The sequence below is a fragment of the Syngnathus scovelli genome, chromosome 8, assembly GCF_024217435.2.
Source record: "Syngnathus scovelli strain Florida chromosome 8, RoL_Ssco_1.2, whole genome shotgun sequence".
In the NCBI taxonomy this organism is placed as follows: domain Eukaryota; kingdom Metazoa; phylum Chordata; class Actinopteri; order Syngnathiformes; family Syngnathidae; genus Syngnathus; species Syngnathus scovelli.
In genome coordinates, this window is record NC_090854.1 from 15,753,262 (window position 1) to 15,772,969 (window position 19,708).

Below are 19,708 nucleotides of genomic sequence, written 5' to 3' on the forward strand. Positions count from 1 at the left end.
TGGCAACTAGTATATAGCTCTATATATAATAACATAACATTGAAGTTTTTCCACCAAATATGTAGTGGACGGTCCCCTTCAAGTCTAAACGGACAAAATTAGGCGTATTTCACAGCAACGTTTTTTTATGGGTTTTTTTTGTTTCACGTCTATTGATAAAAACGGATGGGTTTTTTTTTTCATAACATTCTAGGGTGGTGGGGGCTACTGAGTGATTTAAGGATGGGGGTTGCGGCATATGAAATATGTCAGTTTCCACCAGAATCGTAAAAGGCTCACAGGCAATTTCTTTGGTGGAATAAAAACAAGAAGTCGTTTCAAGAGGGCTTGGCACCGCTTTCTCTGGCTCTAAGAATAGGACAGCATTCCAGGAGTCCCCTGAATAAATTGAAAGAACAAAACAGAACAACGTCATGTCTCATACAGTAGTCAAGCAGGGAGGAGAATAGCACCGAATGTTAGCGGTGAAAGAAAATGTTAGCATCGATTGCTTCCATTTGTGGACGTACAGAACAATTTACAGGAAGACTGCATTGCAATGTACTGTTTTGTCATAAGGGCTCAAAAAAATCAATGAGGCGGTATCATTTGTAACTTTATCTGCATCAAAGGTGAATTTAAAATATTTAAAATATTAATTCTACTAACAAAATGAACCACTAAACAAAACACAAACACTTTAGCCTCTTTTACCACAATATAAAAAATGCGTTGAAAAAAAGAAAAGACCCGCTGTCAATGTTAATTTCACAGGCCCTGCCACTGAGTTCAGAACACATTTTCCATTTAGTCAGACAAATCAACGCTGATTGAAACGTAGCCTCCCATTAGCGGACTTTACAAATTGCGGCCATTAAGGAAAGTGCCTGACCCAAATTGTCTGTAAAGCCATAGTATGATATACTGTTCTTTCATCAGACAATCCATGGATGGACGAACGGATGGATGGATGGATGTACTGACTAGAAAGAGCCAGGGAACTCTTCAGAATTCAATTTTTTTTCATCAGTGATGTGCTCCTTGATAGGTCCTGCTGTTTTGGTTAGCAACAGCCTTGCAACAGGCTCACCAACACTCGAACGTCTGTGTGTGAACAGTTGGGGTAATTATAGTTGGTACCCGTTTTCTGAAGGGAAAAAAGAGGCATCTGTTTTTAGGGAGGCTTTAGCGGATGACGCACCCAGCGACTAAGTGGCTCATGGCGTCTACAGTATTTGTGGCTCTTTGTGTACAATGAAATCCCATTTACAAGGCTTTTTACCGCTGGTGGGGAACTTAAAAAGAAACTTTATTCCATTATGGCATTCAGGACAAATATACAATTTCTCACTTTGTCTAATACCAAATGTTGATTTTGTGGCTGGCTTTGGCTATGAGGAATATTCAAGAGGATCTTTCCAAATATCAAGGGCTCTTTTTACACTGCATTCCAGAAACGTGTGTTTTCAAGGATAATAAGATCCGTCAGTGACAAATGCTTTTATAACAAAGGGGTGTGAACACTTTTTCTCATGAACATCATTCTTTGGTCACTGGCATTATTACACCGCATCGATCCCATAAGTACAGGACAGAGAGTCAAGGAAAATCTGTGAAAATGTTGCCTTTGGGCCTTCTTTACCAAAATCCCCAATAGCGAAATATAGATTTACTAAAGATTAGCATATGCACAAACTGGCCGAAAAACTAGATTGCTCATTGCAAACAGATGTGACGGCTGATCGACTAGCTGCGCAAAATTGTCAGAGATAAAACGTGCTGGCAGAGTTTGTGACTTTAAATTCAATGTCTGGAAGACGTGCAGAAATTGGCATGTGCAGTGGTAGCGACACGACAAGACCACTTGTGAACATTTTTGAAATGCCGCAAACAGAAAATAAACACATCGTCTATTGAGCAATACAGTTTTAAGAGATTCAGAAGGGCTGACTTGGACAAAATCACAACGAAGACTCGGGCTCAGTTTGTTGCTGTGCCTTTACTGTGGATTCTGCAGTATTAGACTCCACAGGCTCCCATTTGCTGCGGAAAATGGAGCTTTTCTCGCTTCCTTTCTCCGGCGTGAATTTTTTTGGTGTACCATTTTGCTGTGGAAAACCGGCCGCCTTAAGCCGGTAAAACGCGGCGTCAGACATGAAGATCTCAATCCCCCGCGATCTCATGTGATTGTGAACTTTGTGTGTGTCTCAGCTCGCTCTACAGTCACGGCTGTGCGACAGGACCCGGATCGGCGAGTATCACGCCGGGACCGTGCAATACACCCAAGCCGACTTGGCCGACCTGAGCGACGACGAGGACGACGAAGACGCCAACACGCTCTTCTACGCGCCTAACATGACCCTGAAAGACCGAGGTCCCTGAGGGAGACAAAGGCGGCAGGAGGAGGAGCAGGAGGCTTCTTGACAAAGAGAAATGTGGTGGATTAGAAAGCGAGAGGGAGGCAAAGGAGGTAGGCAGAGAATGGAAGGCAAGATTGGAGGCAAAGTCAGGCAGATAGAAGCCGGAGATGAGCTGTCAGGTTCCATTATTAATCCCCATCCTTTACTATTTAATATCCTAAAGACGCGCGCGCGCACACATACTGAGCAGGGCCGCCTGCAATACCACAACCCCGGGACAAAAAAAAAAAGCTCCTTGTGGTGTTAAAAAGGCTTCCTTCCGCTGCATCCCCGAGGTCTTAAAACATTCCTCATCACTGCCCCCAGGACTCCCTCAATCCGCACTTTTGGCACACCACCAAGATGGAGGGGAGAGGGAAAAAAAGAAGGGGAAAAAAAAACGCTGAAAGGCAATCATAACAAGGTGCAATTACCTTTTCACCTCTCTGCAGGAGAGGTGCTGGAAAAGCAGGCCTTTTTAAAACGTTGGCGCCTGCCGCTCGCTGGCACACGCGCGCATAATTCACGCATTCTGGAGCACGACGACTTCCTCGCTTATTTATACATGAGCCCGGTGCACAGTGGCAAATAAGCATCCACGTTTCCTGCCTTGGACAGTATTTGTTCCTTTTCCGTATGTGAAGGTTGTTGTTTTTTTGGGGTTTTTTTTCAACTACTGAAAAAATGATCACTGTGACTAAATTTCATTGCTAAAAAAAAATGTTAGATTTTTCAATGTGCATTAATTTTACAAAAAGCCTTAATTTCAGTTATATCAAAAAAATACATTCTAACGTTTCTATGAAGCTTATAATGTCGAAGAAGCCTCGCATTGACACGGGACGTTGACATCAGCGTAATTCAAAGGTTAATAGCTAATTTAGCTTCCATTTAGTAGGCTCTGCCAAATGCAACCTTTTTGACGACGATTGGTCGAAAACCAAACAGTCATTATTCAAAGGGTCAGCATACACAAATCAACATCCTGTCATTACTTCATATTGTGGACATGTGGTTTTACCTTTGTGGGAAAACACGTGTTCTGAAAATCTGAGAAAGTCCTTATTGTATTTCTCTGCCCTTTAAATGTTCAGAAACCAGGTCACAGATCTGCTTTGTGTGTAACAGTTCTTGAGCTCTCACATGTATGTTACATTTATATTTCCCTTTTCGTTCCAACACCATTTTAAAGACATTTAGCAGTTTTATGAATGGAAGCTGATTGTTTTGACCATTTGTTTTTTTCATAAGCAGTATCAGAAAGTACTGTTTTTGAAGACACTTTTGGCCACTACCCTCGAAGCTAATTTCATTCAGCAAAGTGAAATCAAATAATTATATTGTGAGTAGAACCATAAAAAGAAAGTCTCAAGACACCGTGCCTAAAAACACACAAGAAGTCTGTCATTCTGATTTCAAGCAGTCATTTTTGGTTTAATTTCTAATTTCTCAATGGTCCTTAAAAAACAGCTTGTCCCAGATGTTTTCTTCAATTGCTTCTAAATTTGAACCACAGATACAAGACATTACGTTTTCGTCATGTGTCCATCATCAACTGGTGACCGGCCATACAGTCCGAAACTCTGAGCTCCCCAAGTTAAGAGGTCAAACAAACATCTCGTTTTTTCTGAAATGAAGGCATAAAGCAAGTGCAAAATTTGAAAAATGTGTTTTGCCCTTTGGGCAATGGCGATAGATTTCTTGAAAATGTTTTATATTTTTTTTTATATATGTGAAAATGCTACTTGTCTTTGTTATACGGTATTTATAAAAGCATTGTATGGTCAAATTTACATTCTATTTTTGTATGTGCCTGTGAAGAAGGTGGTCACTGTGCTCCTCAGCCTTATGAAAAAGAAACACCGCCAAATTCTTGGGGATTTTTCTTTGTCCATACAAAAAAGGTAAATTATGGCACGTGGCGAGCGGTGCCTAGCAACAGCCTCTGCTAGTCCGCTATCTCACGGCCTGTGTCGGTGGTAGCGAACTGTGATTGGCAGCCTAATCATTTAAATTCAGCTTCCATTTTGTTGTTGTTGTTTTTTAAAGGCAGCTGCCGGCGTCAAGTGACCGCTGTCACTCGCCTTTTCCTGACGAGTTGAACTAATGACCCGACACTTGACCCCTTTTCACCCCCTCGAGCTGTTGAACTTTCCCGCCGGGTGTCAGTGACACTGCCGCGCGACTGAGTTTGCAATTTGACGCAGTTTGGCCACCATCTAACTCCAATACACACACTGACTTGCATCCTTTTTTTTTTTTCTTTTGGCATCGTCGCTGGCTTGACTTGACTTGCCCTCGATCAAATAAATGAGCAGCAGAGATGTTTCATAACAAAGCTGAACCTCAGAGTGTTTATTCCATTCACACAGTGCTGTCTCTCAACAACATGGGCTTTGCAAAGTGTGCTCAAGTGGGTTTTTGAGCCTAAATGCGATATATTAAACTAGTGATTCCCAATACAGGGTATTTATTACTAGTTGCATACAGGTTCCTTCTTGTAGTATACGAAAGATTCCCTAAATTAAGTCCATTAACACGTGAAATAAAGTCAAACAAATTCTAATGAAGCTTTTAGCTATGCAAGCTTGTTTTAATACATTAGCGTTTACTCTCTACTGGTTTGTTTAAAAATTGGGGGCGGTACACATTAACATTGTTGTTGTTTGAAATATTTTTATTGTTGACATTTTTAGTTTTTCTATATTCAAGCTAGAGTTCCAACTGTGCATAATGGTATCGTGTCTTACAAAAATATTAAATACATTTTTTAGGAGTGAGTACCGTATTTTCCGGACTATAAGGCACAGCGGACTATAAGGCGCACTGTCGGCTTTTGAGAAAATGTTAGGTTTTTAGGTGCGCCTTATAGTCCAGAAAATACGGTAACTGCTTTCTTGCTTTTGATAGCTAGATGGCTAAGCTAGGCCAAATGACCCCCATTGCGTGTGTATAGTGGGCTGGCAGGCATGCATTGAAACTTTTCTGCTTGCCTGTGACATGCGTGGAGCTTATATTATGGAGGGAAGATGTGAGTGCTGGTAACGACAATAAAAACAGTTAAACTCAGCATTTCATACACTAAACCACGGGTAGGCAACTCCGGTCCTCAAGGGCCTGCATGTTTTCTATATCTCCCTGTTGCAACATACCTGATTCAAATGGTCAGATAATTGGCAAGGTCTGCAGAAGCTGGATAATATGTTCTCTTTAATATACGCCTGGTGTGTCATCCTCTTAGGACAAATAAATGCCTGTCTGAAACATTAAATTGGTAGTAGTAACTGTAATTATCTCAGTTCGTAGACACTATTGTTCACAAGCAGAGTTAACAACTGAGTGTTCATTTGAACCCCATTGCTTACCAAAACAGCAGCACCTCCTGAAATAGTAGATGCAGAAGCGCAATGGTCTTAAATCATGACGATTAATGAGGGGTCGCACACTGTTGGGCCCGTTCTTGTCTGCACATTGGCTGAACTAGATTTTGATGAAAGAAAACAACACACCACGTTCTGCAGAAATCCGGACCTCTTCATTCGCACCACCCGCTTGAAAAAGAAAGGACGGCATATAGACGCTGCAACATTTCACGGCTTGCGCTACTGGGGCCGAGGAAATAAGCGAATCTCCCCGTCATGCGGGAAGAATTATTATTTGCCCCCCCTCGAATCGTGCCATGCTTCGTAATTGGATACAATTTAACAGCCGCGGCCCACGGGCATGTCGGCAGGCGCGCGGCCTACTATTAGCTCGCCTCGCCTCGTCGCCCTATCATTTGTCACATCTGTGTTTGTGTGCTTCCGCGTGTGTGTGTGTGCGCGTGCATGTGTGTGTGTGTGGGGGGGGGGGGGGGGGGGGTGCACGCGCCTGACACCAGAAACCCCAGCCATTGTTGGAGTCCGGCCATGACGCACAGAGAAGGGAGGCGGTGAGGACGGGGGTGGGGGGTAGGCAGAACAGCGGCAACAGCACACTCGAAAACAAAAAAAAGGCGGAGCGTTGTCACCTCGGCACGGGCCCCACGGCTGCTCTGCGCTCCTCCGCCCGCCGGGAGCGCCGCCTGTTGTTTATTACAGTACAGCCATCAAACAGCCTCCTCCCTGGATGCTTTCGCTTAGTAGCCAGATCACAGCCCGCACGCAACCGCCGCTTCAAAGCGCAGCGCCGCACATCAAATAGTTCAATTAGCCGCTTTGACTGGGGGCTGTTTACCCTTTGCCTCGTCCAATCATCAGCGTGCTCGTTAGACGCAAGCAGCGAGAACAAGAAGCAGGAGAATGACAGCGTGCCGCCAAACGACAAAATTCATTTGACCAGAACTGAGACGTAAGAGTACAAGAATGTCACAAGAAAAAGGGTCTTTTGTTTCCTCTTAAAAAATCGTAACGCTGAAAGAATGTTATGAGAAAACATTACAATGATTTTGATGATGTCACAAAATAAAGCTGCTATGATAAACCCATATGGTTCCAACAATGTTACAAAAATCAAAATGCCGTAATTTTCGGACTATAAGTCGCACCGGAGTATAAGTCGCACCAGCCAAAAAATGCACAATACAGTGAAAAAAAACATATATAAGTCGCACCGGAGTATAAGTCGCACATTTGGGGCAAATTTATTTGTCAAAATCCAACACCAATAACAGACATGAACCAGCAACAGACCCATATAACGATATATAAAGTATATTTCAAATAACTATCAAAAAAAAGTAAATGTTGGTCAATTCAGTTTTGTCTTAGCGTTCTCCAGGGGGTGACCTAAAGCTTGCTGAATTTTTTGTTATGTATTTTTTTTCTTCAAGACACATGAAGGTCATGGACCCATTTGAAAACGGTGCTGTGGTACCAAAACAAAATGGCGATCCAGTTCAATCAACAGGTTTTTAGAACGTGACGTCATTAATTAAAAAAAATCGGGATAAACACGTACGGCGTCCCAATGTTGTTCAAAGGCTCCGTGTGCGCGCCTCGCCGCGTTCACTCGCCAGGACGCGTGACGTGACGTCAGCCCCTGCGTCCTGCTTCCTGCGCGATAACGACGGCAAAACAGCCTTGCATCCGTCCTGGAAAGAGTTAAGTTCGTCGCGCGCGCGTGCATGCGCGCGCACGCACACACAGCCTGCCACCGCCCCAGATAACTGAGGGGCGCCTCTCCCCAGCCAGCCTGCCTCCGCTAATCGCAATGGCGGGGGGTGGAGGAGGAGAGGCAGGGGGAGGGGGGGTGTAGCGAAGCGAAGCGCCGGCGGCCTCCTCACATCGCTGGGCTTTTTATTGACGCCGCCTGCCTGCCTGCCTGCCTGCCTCTGTGTGTGTGTGCGTGCGCGTGTGTTTGTGTGTGTGCGCGGCTCAGCGCCAAAGAGGCGCGCGTGCGTATGCGCGTATGTGAGCTGAGCGCTAAAGAGGCGTGCGCGATTGTGTGTGCGCCGCGACAGAGGCGAGCCGGAGTGTGTGCGTGTCTGTGTGTGCGCAGCGGAGCGCTAAAGAGAGGCGTGTGTGCGCTGTGCGTGTATGTGTGTTCCCCGCCAGCAGCGGAAAGCGGGGAGAGGCGGGGAGCTGCGAGGGTGGGTGGCGAGGTTATGAGCGGAACTCGACAGAGGCCGACAGACGCGCGGGAGGGAGGGGAGGGGAGGGGAAGGGCCTGACGTGACGGAGGAAAGGGGGGGGGGAGAGGGGGGAAGGGCGAGAGTGTTTCTCGTGCTGCGCTGCTGAGCCACCGCCGCCGCTTTTCGGCTTCGTGAGACGTTTGAAGGATTTTTCGCTTTTGTTTGTTTGACTTGAAAAGGAATGCTTTGCAATCGCGGCAATAAATGGGAAGGTTGATGGGGAAATTGTAGTTATGAGAAAAATAGCATTGCCATGTTTGTTACGCTGGGAAAAACAGAAGAAAATTCGGAGAAAATGTTGGATTATGAGGCAGAAAGTCGTAAGATTGCAAAAACAAAGTTGTAAGATTTTGAAGACTTTTAATAGGACTTTCAGAAATCTATAAATTACATTGAAATGTTGCAAGAAAAAAATCGGTGATAAATCGTACTCTTATAAGTACAAAGTCATAAGGTAACACGAAACTGTTAGCCGGCAAGAATAACGTTACGTTAAAAGAAAATACGAAATGTTTATGGGAATGCAATTGTAAGGTCATGGAGTAAAATCGTAATGTCCTGGATAAGTTTGCAAGGTAAATTGTTACGTGGATAAAAGTAAACGAAGGAAAAAAGAAAAATAACAACGTAAGGCCACAAGATGGAGTAATGTTAACGAATTAACGTCATTCGTCACTAAATCATTCGTTTGAGTCGTGTCGTAGTGTTGAGAAAAGAAAATATCAATTGTATTTTTGCTTAAAAATCGTAATGTTATGCAACTTAAGTTGTCTTTTAAAAGAAAAAAAATTACGAGAATAAAGATGTGTTCTCACGCAATAAATAATTGCAGCTTCTGTAAGAATGACCCTCACACGTGGACGTGCGCATCTGATTAATGGCGTGTTACCCCCCTTTGATTGATTGTATCGATGAACCTATAGCAGTCTATCGATTAGATTCTAATCTATAGGCCCATCCCTCTCGCTCACTCCCTTTCCTCTGCTTTGGCCGGGAGCCTGACTCGCCCCGCCGAGCCTGCCTGTAATTATCCCCAGCGAGGCCGCGCTAACTCAGCGTGGTGCGCCTGTGGGGAACAACCGGTTAGCGCCACACCGGAGGAGGAGGGGGAGGGGCGCGTGTGCTAATGCGTGCACGTGCGGCGCTGCAAGAAAAAAAACAGGAGGAAGCTGTCTTTGTTGTTGTTTTTCTTCAGCATGTCCTTTCACGAACCCACAAGCTGAGTCCTTGCAAGGCAAATTAGACGCAGTTAATGACTTCACAACAAAGGAAAACAGGACTCTTTTCACCGCTCTCGATGTTGAGGCCGATCTTTAAGCATTTAGAAATTCTTATTTTCCTTTATCGTCGTATCTTATGGACATGAAGTCTCTTTAGGCTGTAGTGAGCGCATTTGGAGAGGAAGGCATTAATATTCATAAAATACAAAATTGTGGTGTGACCGTTCTAATATTTGCCGCGGTGGAAGTTGGCCTAAATAGAGATGTCCGCATAAATTTGGGTGCCGATTAATCCCGATTTTCTGTCATCAAGTGACTGTCAGCTTTTTTAATGTGGAGGAAAACTCTTATCGCCCGTAAAATCCCAAATATTAGGGCAATCATTTTATATTTTTAGAGGCTGATGTGATCACGAGTTGAGATGTCCGAATAAATATTTGGTGATGATTGGTCGTAGTTTTTCAGGTGATGTTACGGTTTTCACAATAACTCATTCATTCCCATAGGCAAACGGATATTTTTTTATACAATTTGCCAAGGTTTTCTGTTGCTGTCAAAGATCTGTTTTTATTTGGCTGGCAGTGAATGAGATAAAAAGAAAAAAGTTGCATGAAGTTTTACGTTATGAGTCATTATGAAAAATCTTCCAACCAAAAAATGTGACTATGAAAAAAAATACTTTTGAGTTAATGGTTGTTATCATTTTTAAGCAAGGTAATCTTCAATTGCACGACATCAAATCAAGAACCGTAATTATTTATAATCTGATGAAAATTAACAAGGTAGCTGGATTTGTAGGTCAACTCAACCAGTCGCCTTGCGTGAGGATTGCGCAAGAAGAAAAAAAATGGTCGCCACAGCCGGGAGACAGCTGTGATGAATTAAAACAAATGAGCCTCGTGATCGTGCAACGTCCACGAGGCTCTGTGCTCCGCCGGCCGGCCGGCCGGCCGACATCAGTGCGTGTGCGCGGCGGGGATTTCGTGCGTTGGCTTGCGCCCGTGTGACTTGCACTAAGCGATCCATAACAATCTGCAGGTGGATCGTGCTGATTAGTCCCGGCTGCTGCGGCCTGACCTGCGTGCAAAGAGCTTCCTGCAATCTGAGCCTGGGTGTGCGTGCGTGTGTGTGTGTTTTATGTTGGCAGGCAGCCCTTACTGAATGTGTGTCAGCCCACTCTCTCAGCGTGAGTGTGCGTGTGTGTGTGCACGTGCGCGTGTGTGTTTTTGAGGACAGCATGCGTATATTTACCAAAGGGGTGTTTTTGTGCGAATGTGCAGCCAGTCCAGTGCTCCAGTCTGATTGCGGCAGCAGATGGCGGGATCACTGCGACCTCCCAGGGTGTCGCGCCTTCGCCGGGGTGCTCCCGTCTCGATCCCTACGTGTGTACACAACGAGTTGCTCTTTTTTTACAAGGCGCGCACCTGAATCCGTGCACGGAGGACACATGTGGTAGGAGATGGAAGGACGGCGGACTTTCAAGTACATTCCTGCTCGCCGCGCTCCGACTCAAAGAGACACGTGCGGGCTTTTTGAAAACCGCCGACGTCGCTCAGGGTCGTAAAAAGTGCAGCTGTTGATGCCTCTCTGACCAGCTCTCGGCAAAGCCGGAGGAGGGAGGGGGTTCTGTTTCGTGGAAGAAGGCTACAGTCATTCTAGAATCCAGTTTTCCAGCGAGTGCTTGAGCCAGGACCAGGAGGGTGAAACATGAAGGATCTCTTGAAAACATTGCGATCCGCTCGGATTATTCTCTTTTTTTTATTGCAGCCGTTTTCTACGCCAAATTCACCACAGAGACTTTCTTGGTTTAGAATCGTGTAAGCCATGCCAAGCTAACTGATGACAGATTCTGCACATCCACCGTGACTCCCACTCCCTCCCCCCGCAAAGGGTGATAACGAGGCCACACAGGGTGTCCCCATTCACCCTTCCCAGGAGACTCTTGTTCGGTGGGTTCATCTTTCGAAGGGTCATTTTTCCAAAGGTCATTCCAACTGGAGATGGACTGGCCTCCCTACCAACTTGCAATATTCAACACCACTTGCAAGTGAAGGACAAGCTGCAGACCTGAACCTGGAAAAGGCACAGTGGCCAAGTAGTCCAAGTAGTAGACCTCCCAAGCTTGCAACATTTGACACTACCTGCAAGAAAAGGAGACGCTAGGCAACTTACCTGGAGTTCAAAGAGAATGAAACTGACCGTCTAAAACAGTCAAGGTCATTGGTTTGTTGGCCAACTTCAAACAGACTGAATTTTTGTCACGTCTCTGGGATCCGTCACACAAAGGCCACCTATCCAGGGGTCCTTGTAACTTGACCCCTTTTGACTGAAGTTCAACTAGTCTCACAACCTCAATATGGAAATGGCTCGGTAACTTAGAAGTCAACGAGACAGACTTGTTGGCATATGCCCGAAGCCCACAACACAGGAGTGACCTATCCGATGTGTCCTAACGGGGCTTCTAACTGAAGGTTAATTGGCTTCCCAATGTTTGATGCTGCATACTCAGAAAGAAAGCCTAGTGACTTCAACTTCAAGAATCAACAAAGCACAACAATCACGGGATTAGTAGTCAAGCTCTCCAAAGACCCACATTTATTGGAATATGTCTTGAGACCCTCACATAGGGGTTGCCTATCAACGAGGGTTCTTCCAACTAGAACCCTTGACACGATACATCGCAAAGTGAGACTGTAGTACCCTCAACAACCTCTAAGTTGACTGTGGCATCATAGGGGGTGAGCTTCGAGGACCAGATCATGCATCCAACCCTAAGGATCCAGGCTTGTTGGCATGATTCCAACCATAATGGTAGCACACTCATCGAAAGTGACAGTAGACACCCGTGACATATTAACACTGAGGGGCTGGCATGTGTTAAAAAAAAAAAAAAAAAAGTCAGTGTGAGGGAAACAGGGATGAGGTCCAACATGGCTGAGTGCGAAGACACCTTGCCAAGGGGTGAAGATGGTGCCAAACTTGAAAATGTTGGCAGAAGCACTTGAGTGCTGCTTTGCCTTCAGTTTAAAAAAAAAGAAAAAAAAACATTTGCAAGACAATATCAATATCTTGTCTCTCTTGAACTTTTAGGGTGTTTTTGCGGATGGAGCCATTTGCGAAAACTCTCAGTCACCAGCCGTAAACCTGAACAAAAAGGAATGACCCCGCTAAACAACAACTTGGTCTGCACTAAGTCAGCATTTTACAACGTAAAATGGAGCCCCCTTTTAAAATGGCCTCCAGGGTTTATAAATTTAAAAATCTCGACCTTGTGTTTTTCATTGGACTAGCAACAACGGCCTTGTTGACTGCGTGGCTGCACTGTAGATGACTTGTTTGTGCCGTGGCTGCTCACCAGCCATGACTGTAAATGTCACACTGCGTGACTATTCTTCCTGCCTGTGATGACAATTAATGAGCAAACGTGAGGGGGGGAAAAACAAAACGAAGAGGCCAAGTGTTTCAATGCAATGTGACATTTTTCTGTTGAAAAGCGAAATGTCATTTTCACACGTGATTTGAAATTCCAGGCTCTGTTTTCTGAGTCCAGCTCCATTGAAAGATAAAGATAAATGTGTCTGTCTCCAGATTTGGTTAGTTTAAAATAAAAATATATATATATTTATGACACGGCAAATATTTTGTTACAGATTTAAGCTAAGAACATTGATGTTGACAGACATGATTTGCGTTCACAGGCCACACAGAATGATCTGGCGGGCCAGACCTGGCCCCCGGGCCTTGACTTTGACATCCATTAAAAAATAAACCGAGTTTAGCTGATCGATGCTGTCTGTCTGAAAACTGACTTGGACACAACCCCGTCGTTGCTCACGCGTTTCATAGAAGTTGCACCATTGTGTGCAAGCTAACCGCCCCCCCACCCCCTTTCTCGTCTCAAAGACCTTCCGCTTGTCCTCCCGCAACGCTCACATAAAACGAAAGGGGGGGGAAACTCCCGACGGCAAAACAGTTTGCCGTCAGAGTTGAGCCTTGCTGTTTTTTTCTCCCTTTTTTGTTCTCGCACACGTGAGAGCCGCGCTTACTGCCTGCCGCAACTCCTACTTTCAACAGCTGTGGTCGAAAAGCAGCCAGAGCCTCGGTTTGCCAAGTCTTCCTCTTTTCCGACTCCTACTCTGCTCCCGACTGCCTGTCTTTGTGACTGTCTTCCTGCCCGCCTGCCTGTCTGTCCGTTCCACCAACACGCATGCACATCATGCGCACACACCTCAGGCTTCAGCCTCCTCCTCCTTCACTTGACATGGGAGCCTTAACAGATGTGCCCCAGCCTTGAGCGGACACCCCCCACAACACACACAACCCCCCCCCCCCCCCCCCCTTCCATCTCCGCTGCCTCATGCCTCACAGATCACAGCCGGTTTAGGAAAAAAAAGTGACACTTTATTTGGAAATGTGAAAATGTAAATTGTCTAAGATCATGCATAAATATGTGAAATTTACCGATTTCAGCCCCTAGACTCTCCGTTTGGGAAACCCTGATTCAATTACTTTAAAGTTATGAAGACAACATTAGCACCTTGCTCAAGGGAACTTTGGGCATTTGAAATGGAATGCCTCCCTTGATTGTCATTGTTCAATTAAATGCAACAAAATACTTTCCTTATGGTGCAATAAACAATAAATAACCTTAGTAAACAATAAAACAAATACAGTTATGAGTGCATATGCTAGTCCAGGTAATCAAACCTGTAGCCTTCTAGGTCATAGGTCATATAATTAACCACTGGGCCACCATGGCTCAATTAGTCTGATGAGCAACAAACACACACACAAAAAGCCCACGTTTGTAACTTATACTCATGCTTCTATACACGTCAACCTTGAGTCCCTTCGTTGCCACTCAAGGGGAATCGAACCTGGGGTCTCTCATGTTTCAGGTGGCCCTAATTACACCCCCTAGTCAACTGTGCAGTACCTTCATGACACTTTTCCATCTGCAAAAGTGGGTATGATCACTACCTGGTCCATTTGAATTCCATGTGTGGTTGCTCATTAGTCTGGCAATGATATTTAAGGATACAAGACAAGGAAGGACCAAAATAAAACATTATCCTGAGTGATTATTCTGGGGTGTGCGGTATGTCAAGGGTTATATTTCCTCCCTGTTCAGCTCAGAAAGCAGTCGCGGCAGCGATTGTAAATATTCAGTATTTACGATGGCAAATCCTTACAACATCGATGTCGGACGAGCGACGGACTCTGTTATGTGAAACAATAGTCAATCAGGTTACCCCGCTGCTTCACGTAGCTCGATCTCCGTTCAACAACAGGCATGGCTTTGGGGAGGAGACTCACGATTGTCGTGTTGATGTATGTGGTGTGGTGTTTTTATGATGGACTGTTAGAGACATAATCCAGAATTACCTGTCATGCACACTACAGATTTTTTTTTTGCACTCATACACAATACTAAAACACGCTCATACAGAATACTGAAATCCTTTCGTACACCATACTGAATAAATACCATTCTGATGTTTCCTGCTTATGTGGGGACTCTCACAACTTAAATATCGGTTACGTTAAACTGATTCCCCCCTGGGAGGGAAACACTAATATCGGGTTACCTCAACATCCCGCACGCTAATTACTATACAACTTATTAAGGACCTTCAGACTGGACTTGAATTATTTTTCAAATAAAAGGGCTATATTTCAATATATTTTGGCACATTCTTGCTTTGTGTTATTCTCATTGAGGAGACGACTAGAACAGTGAATTTCCCCTCCGAGCTACAACAACTACTTAAAACTATCACAGGTTTTCTTTTCATCCTCTTTCTTTCTTCCCCTCTTTGGATTCCCTGTTGCTTGCCTCTTTTTTGTTGTTGGTGGTGTGTTTGACAACAAGCTGCTGGAAGGGGCCCCCAAGGTAGATTCCCGAACCCCGATGTGTCACTGCAGTGTATATGGGGGTTTTCAGTTGTGCCGTTGATATGGACCAATCTCAGCCATGTCTTCATGGGACCCCCCCCCCCTACAATGACCAGCCAGTAATATCCAGTAAGGGGCCCTTTGCGGGGGATAGGAGCATTTTTGCATCCCTGCGATCAAAAGGACATTGGATGGTTTTCAGCTGAGGGATTATCCTGTGGTGTTGGGTGTGGAACTTAAACCTGTTCAACAGTGGTGCCTTCACTCACGAGTTGAGTTCATTCCATGGTCAACGCAAATCATTCATATTTCAAATCAATATGCATATTGGATTGAACGGGAATGTGCTTAATCCGTTCATCATGACATTTTTTCAAACAGTTTGCAATCGTATTTTTTTAATTGGTTGTATAAAACACAACGAAAGAAAAAAGAAATAGATAGTTTTTATAAAGTGTAATTCTGAAACCACTTTGGTCAAGCGCAACAACATTGGTGTTATGCGTACTCTCCTCCTGCCACTTTTCCGTTCGATTGTATTTGGCTTCTCGTCGTAATGGCACCAACTTTCATGTTGCGCCGCTAAATGCCTCGCCTATTGCTGTTTTCCAGTTTCCGCGGAGCTCGCGTGTGTGCGAGTGTTCGTGTGTGCGTCAGCGTCTCTCTGATGTGTGTGCGCATGTGTGTGCGCGCGTGTGTGTGTGCGCTTGGAGGCTTATGCTAATTGCGGTCTCCCGACTGGCCTTCTGGGTAGCGTCTGCGCGAGTGGGAGTGGAGCGAGTCGCTCGGTCTCGACAGCATTCAGCCAGCACTCCGCGCGGCACTCCCCGTACGTACGTACGGCTCCGTGCGAGGCTCCGTCCGATCGGGCTGCCCGTGTTTCACTCCACCGACGCGTCTTTTTCCTCTTCGCCGTCTTTTACCGGCTTCTTCTAATTAATTCTTCTTCGGTGCCATACTGAAGAGGGGAACCGCGCCACGCGAGGCGGAACTATCTCCGGACCTAAGACCCCCCTCCCCTCCCCGGCTCTCGAGCGCAGCCGGCCCATTAGGGCAGACGACAGGACGGACGGGCTCCGCGCAGCCGGCCACCCGCCATGGAGTGACGGAGACGAAAGCCGAGTAGGACGGCGTGCTCCGCTCAAAGCTAACATGGCGCTGCTGCCGCCGTCGCCGCCGCGAGTTTCGGCCGATCTCAGTTAATTTCCCCGCGGACGTCGCCACCTGTATCTCGTCGGTGGGCCGACCGGTGCTTTCGCGGACCCTTCAAGAAAGCCTCACGGGATTTTAAACTGGACAGAATCTGATTGCGAACTAGAAACTCAACTTTTCTCAAAAGGATGACTTTCCTATAGTTTTTTTTTTTTAAATCTATTTCAAGCGGATAACTGGATCCACACTTTTAGTTTTTTTTTTTTTTGAACTTGGTAAAACGAGGACAAAAAACGGCACAAGTTTGCTGGAAGTGACGCCGAATTATCCAGGTGAGACGAACGCATTATTTCTACTTTTATAAGCTTTTAATTGTTTTGGACTATCCTGCGCGCGCGGGTGTGCGCGCGAGCGTGTTTGTGGAAAAAAAAGAGTGCGAGAGAGAGCGAAGAAAAAAAGTAAGGGACCTCGTGATGGATCCGAAAATCACAAGAAGTCTGCCTTGATGGTGGTGATGGTGGTGGTTGCTTGGTGGTGTGCGCACACTGGGAGCGGAACGGGCCACTTCTAAGAATAGCGCATAGGGTGGTCTTTGTGTGTTTTCGGCGGGGCAATGGCATGTGCTTGATAAATAACACACACACACACGAGCGCGCGCGAGTGGTTGGGTCCGGTCCGGCCGTGAGCTTGGCCCCCCCTCCCCACACTCCCCTTCCCACCCGCGGCTGTCTTGTCAAGCGGACCCCGGGGCGCGAGTGCCAGGCGGTCCGCCACGGTGAATAAATTCAGCGTTTTCACACTCTGTGTCGTGTGACCGAGTGTCTTCAATGCGTGGGTAGTGGTGGGGTGCGCGTGAACGTGCGCGCACACGGAACCCGTGCCGCTCAAAAACAAGGTTACGGAAGCCAGCCTCGCCCTGCCAAAAAGGTTCAGTTGGAGGGCATCCCCGCAGTGTTTGCGCGCGTGCGTGCGCGCGCGACGGTGGCTGCGTCACCGGAGCGCGCGCGTGTTTGTTTTGTTTGGACAGGAGTGGACGTTGATCGGCGGCTTTCGTCAGCCTCGAAGCTGTTAGGGAAATGTGCGCGTGCGGCATTGTGTACACAACACACACAGACACTCATGCATGCGTGGATCAAGGTCTAGCAGGTGTGTTCTTTGTGACTTTGGGCCTCGTTCTCGTGCTCCGCTTCATCCCAAAGACCCCCCCCCCCCCCTTTTAAAAAAAATAAACTCCCCACCTCTATTTTTGTCACTTAATCTCTGCTTGAGCTCTCAGCCACTTTCATCCCCTTCCATTGTTGTATTATTAATCGCAGGTTTTATTTTGGTTTTGCACGCGAAGCGGGCGCCAACGATCGCCGCCTCCGCGATTTGGGTGAGCTAGTTCTTCCGAGTAGAACTCCACTCGACACAAGCCCCCCCCCCCCCAAAACCACCCCCACGTCATGTCGTCCCGCGCCGCCCAGCGCCTTCTGTCCTAGAGCCACCCGGGCACTAATTAGGGGGACGCTCTCTTAGGACGATCGATGCGCCTGTATTGGCTGGCTCCAGCTCATTAACGAGCTTAGTGAGGGAGGCGGCCGTAAGAGCTCAAGCTTCAGCAAGTCCCCCCCACCACCACCATCTCACCCCCACCCTCACGTAAGCAGCCAATCCACGTCGGACCGGCGAGGGCTGTAAATGCATGCGTCTGCTGCAGCAAGGCAGGTTTGGGAGCGCCGGGGGCCTCGTGTTGGGACCTCTGCTTTTTATGAGGGGGAGGATTAAGTGATCGAGGCACAGAGGGGGTAGGAGGTGGAGGAGGCATCAGGGGGCTTTGACACATGAATAAAAGGTTAAATGTGCTTAAAGCAAACCTTGACATCGGGGGGAAGATCGTAAAGTGCGGGGCGAGCCTACTTTTTAACGCAAGAATCCAACAAAGGATTAGTTGCGGAAAAAAAGATCATAAAAATTGCTACGCTCTCTCGATTTAGTCGAAAAGTGCTTCTTCTGATCGGGTAAACAAAATGTATCACATGGTAGGCATTTCAGGGCTAACCTAGTAAATGACTTCTCGGTATACCGCGATAACGCTTCAGACCGTTCGTTTTGTCGTTAGTACCATTTTTAGTGTCTGTGAGTCCGGTTCGCAAGTGAACATTGTTGGGAGGAAGAAGATGGTGAAAAGTGTTACGGTATGGAGCAGTTTATTGTACTGCAAAACACGGCACAGGAAAACCGTCTGTGACCACTGAACCTACCCAACCGTTTGAGTCGAGGCTCGAGGTACCCCATGGCGGAGTGATCTCATTTCTTTGCGTTCCCTCAAACTTGACAAGTGTAGTGGAGAAAAAGACGATATAAATCGTTTGGATACAATCACTTTCACGTTTTAAAATTTTCACAACAGGATAAATTAGATTTATGACAAAGGTTCCTCGGTAGTTCGTCGTCGCAATACAAACCTTATTTATGTAGCAGATAGAAACCCAAAGAAGAAACCAAAGCCAAAATCCTGTACATCATGGCCAAATAGTTTGCTGTAGCTTAAACTATAACCAAGATGCTAACTTTTATCCCCGTGGTTCATGTGGGCTAGCCCTATATATGTCGGTCATCATAAACTGCTGAACCAGAATTTCCACGGTCGTATTTTTCTTTGGCTAGGCTAAATCACGTCTAAATGAGGCATGCAGGGTTCATTTTGAGAACCTGCTAATGGCAACAAGATTGGTTCCCCCCCCATAAAGGGTTAACCGCGGGTGTAGTTTGGCAAGGTTAACGTGGGCTGCTACCCCGGTGAATTCTGGTGGCGGTAAATCGATATTGTGAAATAGCATCCGCGCTAATCTCTTAAGGGTTGGGGGGAAGCACGGCATTGTTTAAGATTGCAGTCACTTCCCGCTCCGGCCACAAATAAACCACGTACGTAGCGCAAAGATGGCTATGTGAGATTACACACCTGTCTGCTCTAGAATGCAGCCGCCAGAGTCGACGTGTTCATTTACGTGCACGGCTGTGGCAGGGCGGCGTGATCCCTCAAACTTTTTGTACCAGTTGGCCTGCCGAGTCTGATGACTCAAACGCAGGCTGCCATCTTGCTCAGCGTTCTTGGGTTGGCCTCGCGGTGTTGCTAGCCAAAACACATACAAGTATAGGTCATCTGCAGCTACCAAAATAATCTGCTGTCAAATGTCATCCCGTCTGTTCCCTCCAATAACCTGAAAAACTCTGAAGCCCAGCCTGCTGGGCCGGGAATGTTTTTTTGGTCTTTGGACCGAGCGCAGACGCGCAAACCCAAATACTTGGCATTTTGCGCGCTGCTTATTTATAGTGCGACTGTCATTTTCCACTGCGCGGCCAGTGCGGGGGCTGATGTGTTTTCCAGGTGTTGGAACAAGGGGGTCTGAGGCGCAGTGTTGGGGGCGGGGCAGGCGGGGGTTGACTTGCCGTCACGTCACATGACCTCA

At 46.4% G+C, this 19,708-nt stretch overlaps 2 protein-coding genes across 6 annotated transcripts in view; both read left to right on the top strand.

Moving 5' to 3' along the window:
- Window positions 1-4,722, top strand: part of si:dkey-100n23.5 — a 71,629-nt gene extending 66,907 nt beyond the window's left edge. For all 3 annotated transcript variants that reach the window (XM_049727261.2, XM_049727259.2, XM_049727260.2), the window contains one exon: window positions 2,191-4,722. In XM_049727261.2, the coding sequence (XP_049583218.1) occupies window positions 2,191-2,361 (171 nt within the window). In that variant the 3' untranslated portion in view covers window positions 2,362-4,722. The remainder of the gene's footprint in view (window positions 1-2,190) is intronic.
- Window positions 4,723-15,856: 11,134 nt separating this feature from the next.
- Window positions 15,857-19,708, top strand: part of bcor (BCL6 corepressor) — a 35,478-nt gene continuing 31,626 nt past the window's right edge. For 2 of the 3 annotated variants that reach the window (XM_049729231.2, XM_049729232.2), the window contains exon 1: window positions 15,858-16,588. The gene's annotated coding sequence lies outside the window, so the exon portion shown is untranslated. Of the gene's footprint in view, window positions 16,589-19,708 lie in introns of all 3 variants that reach the window. The other variant, XM_049729233.2, reaches the window with a different exon arrangement.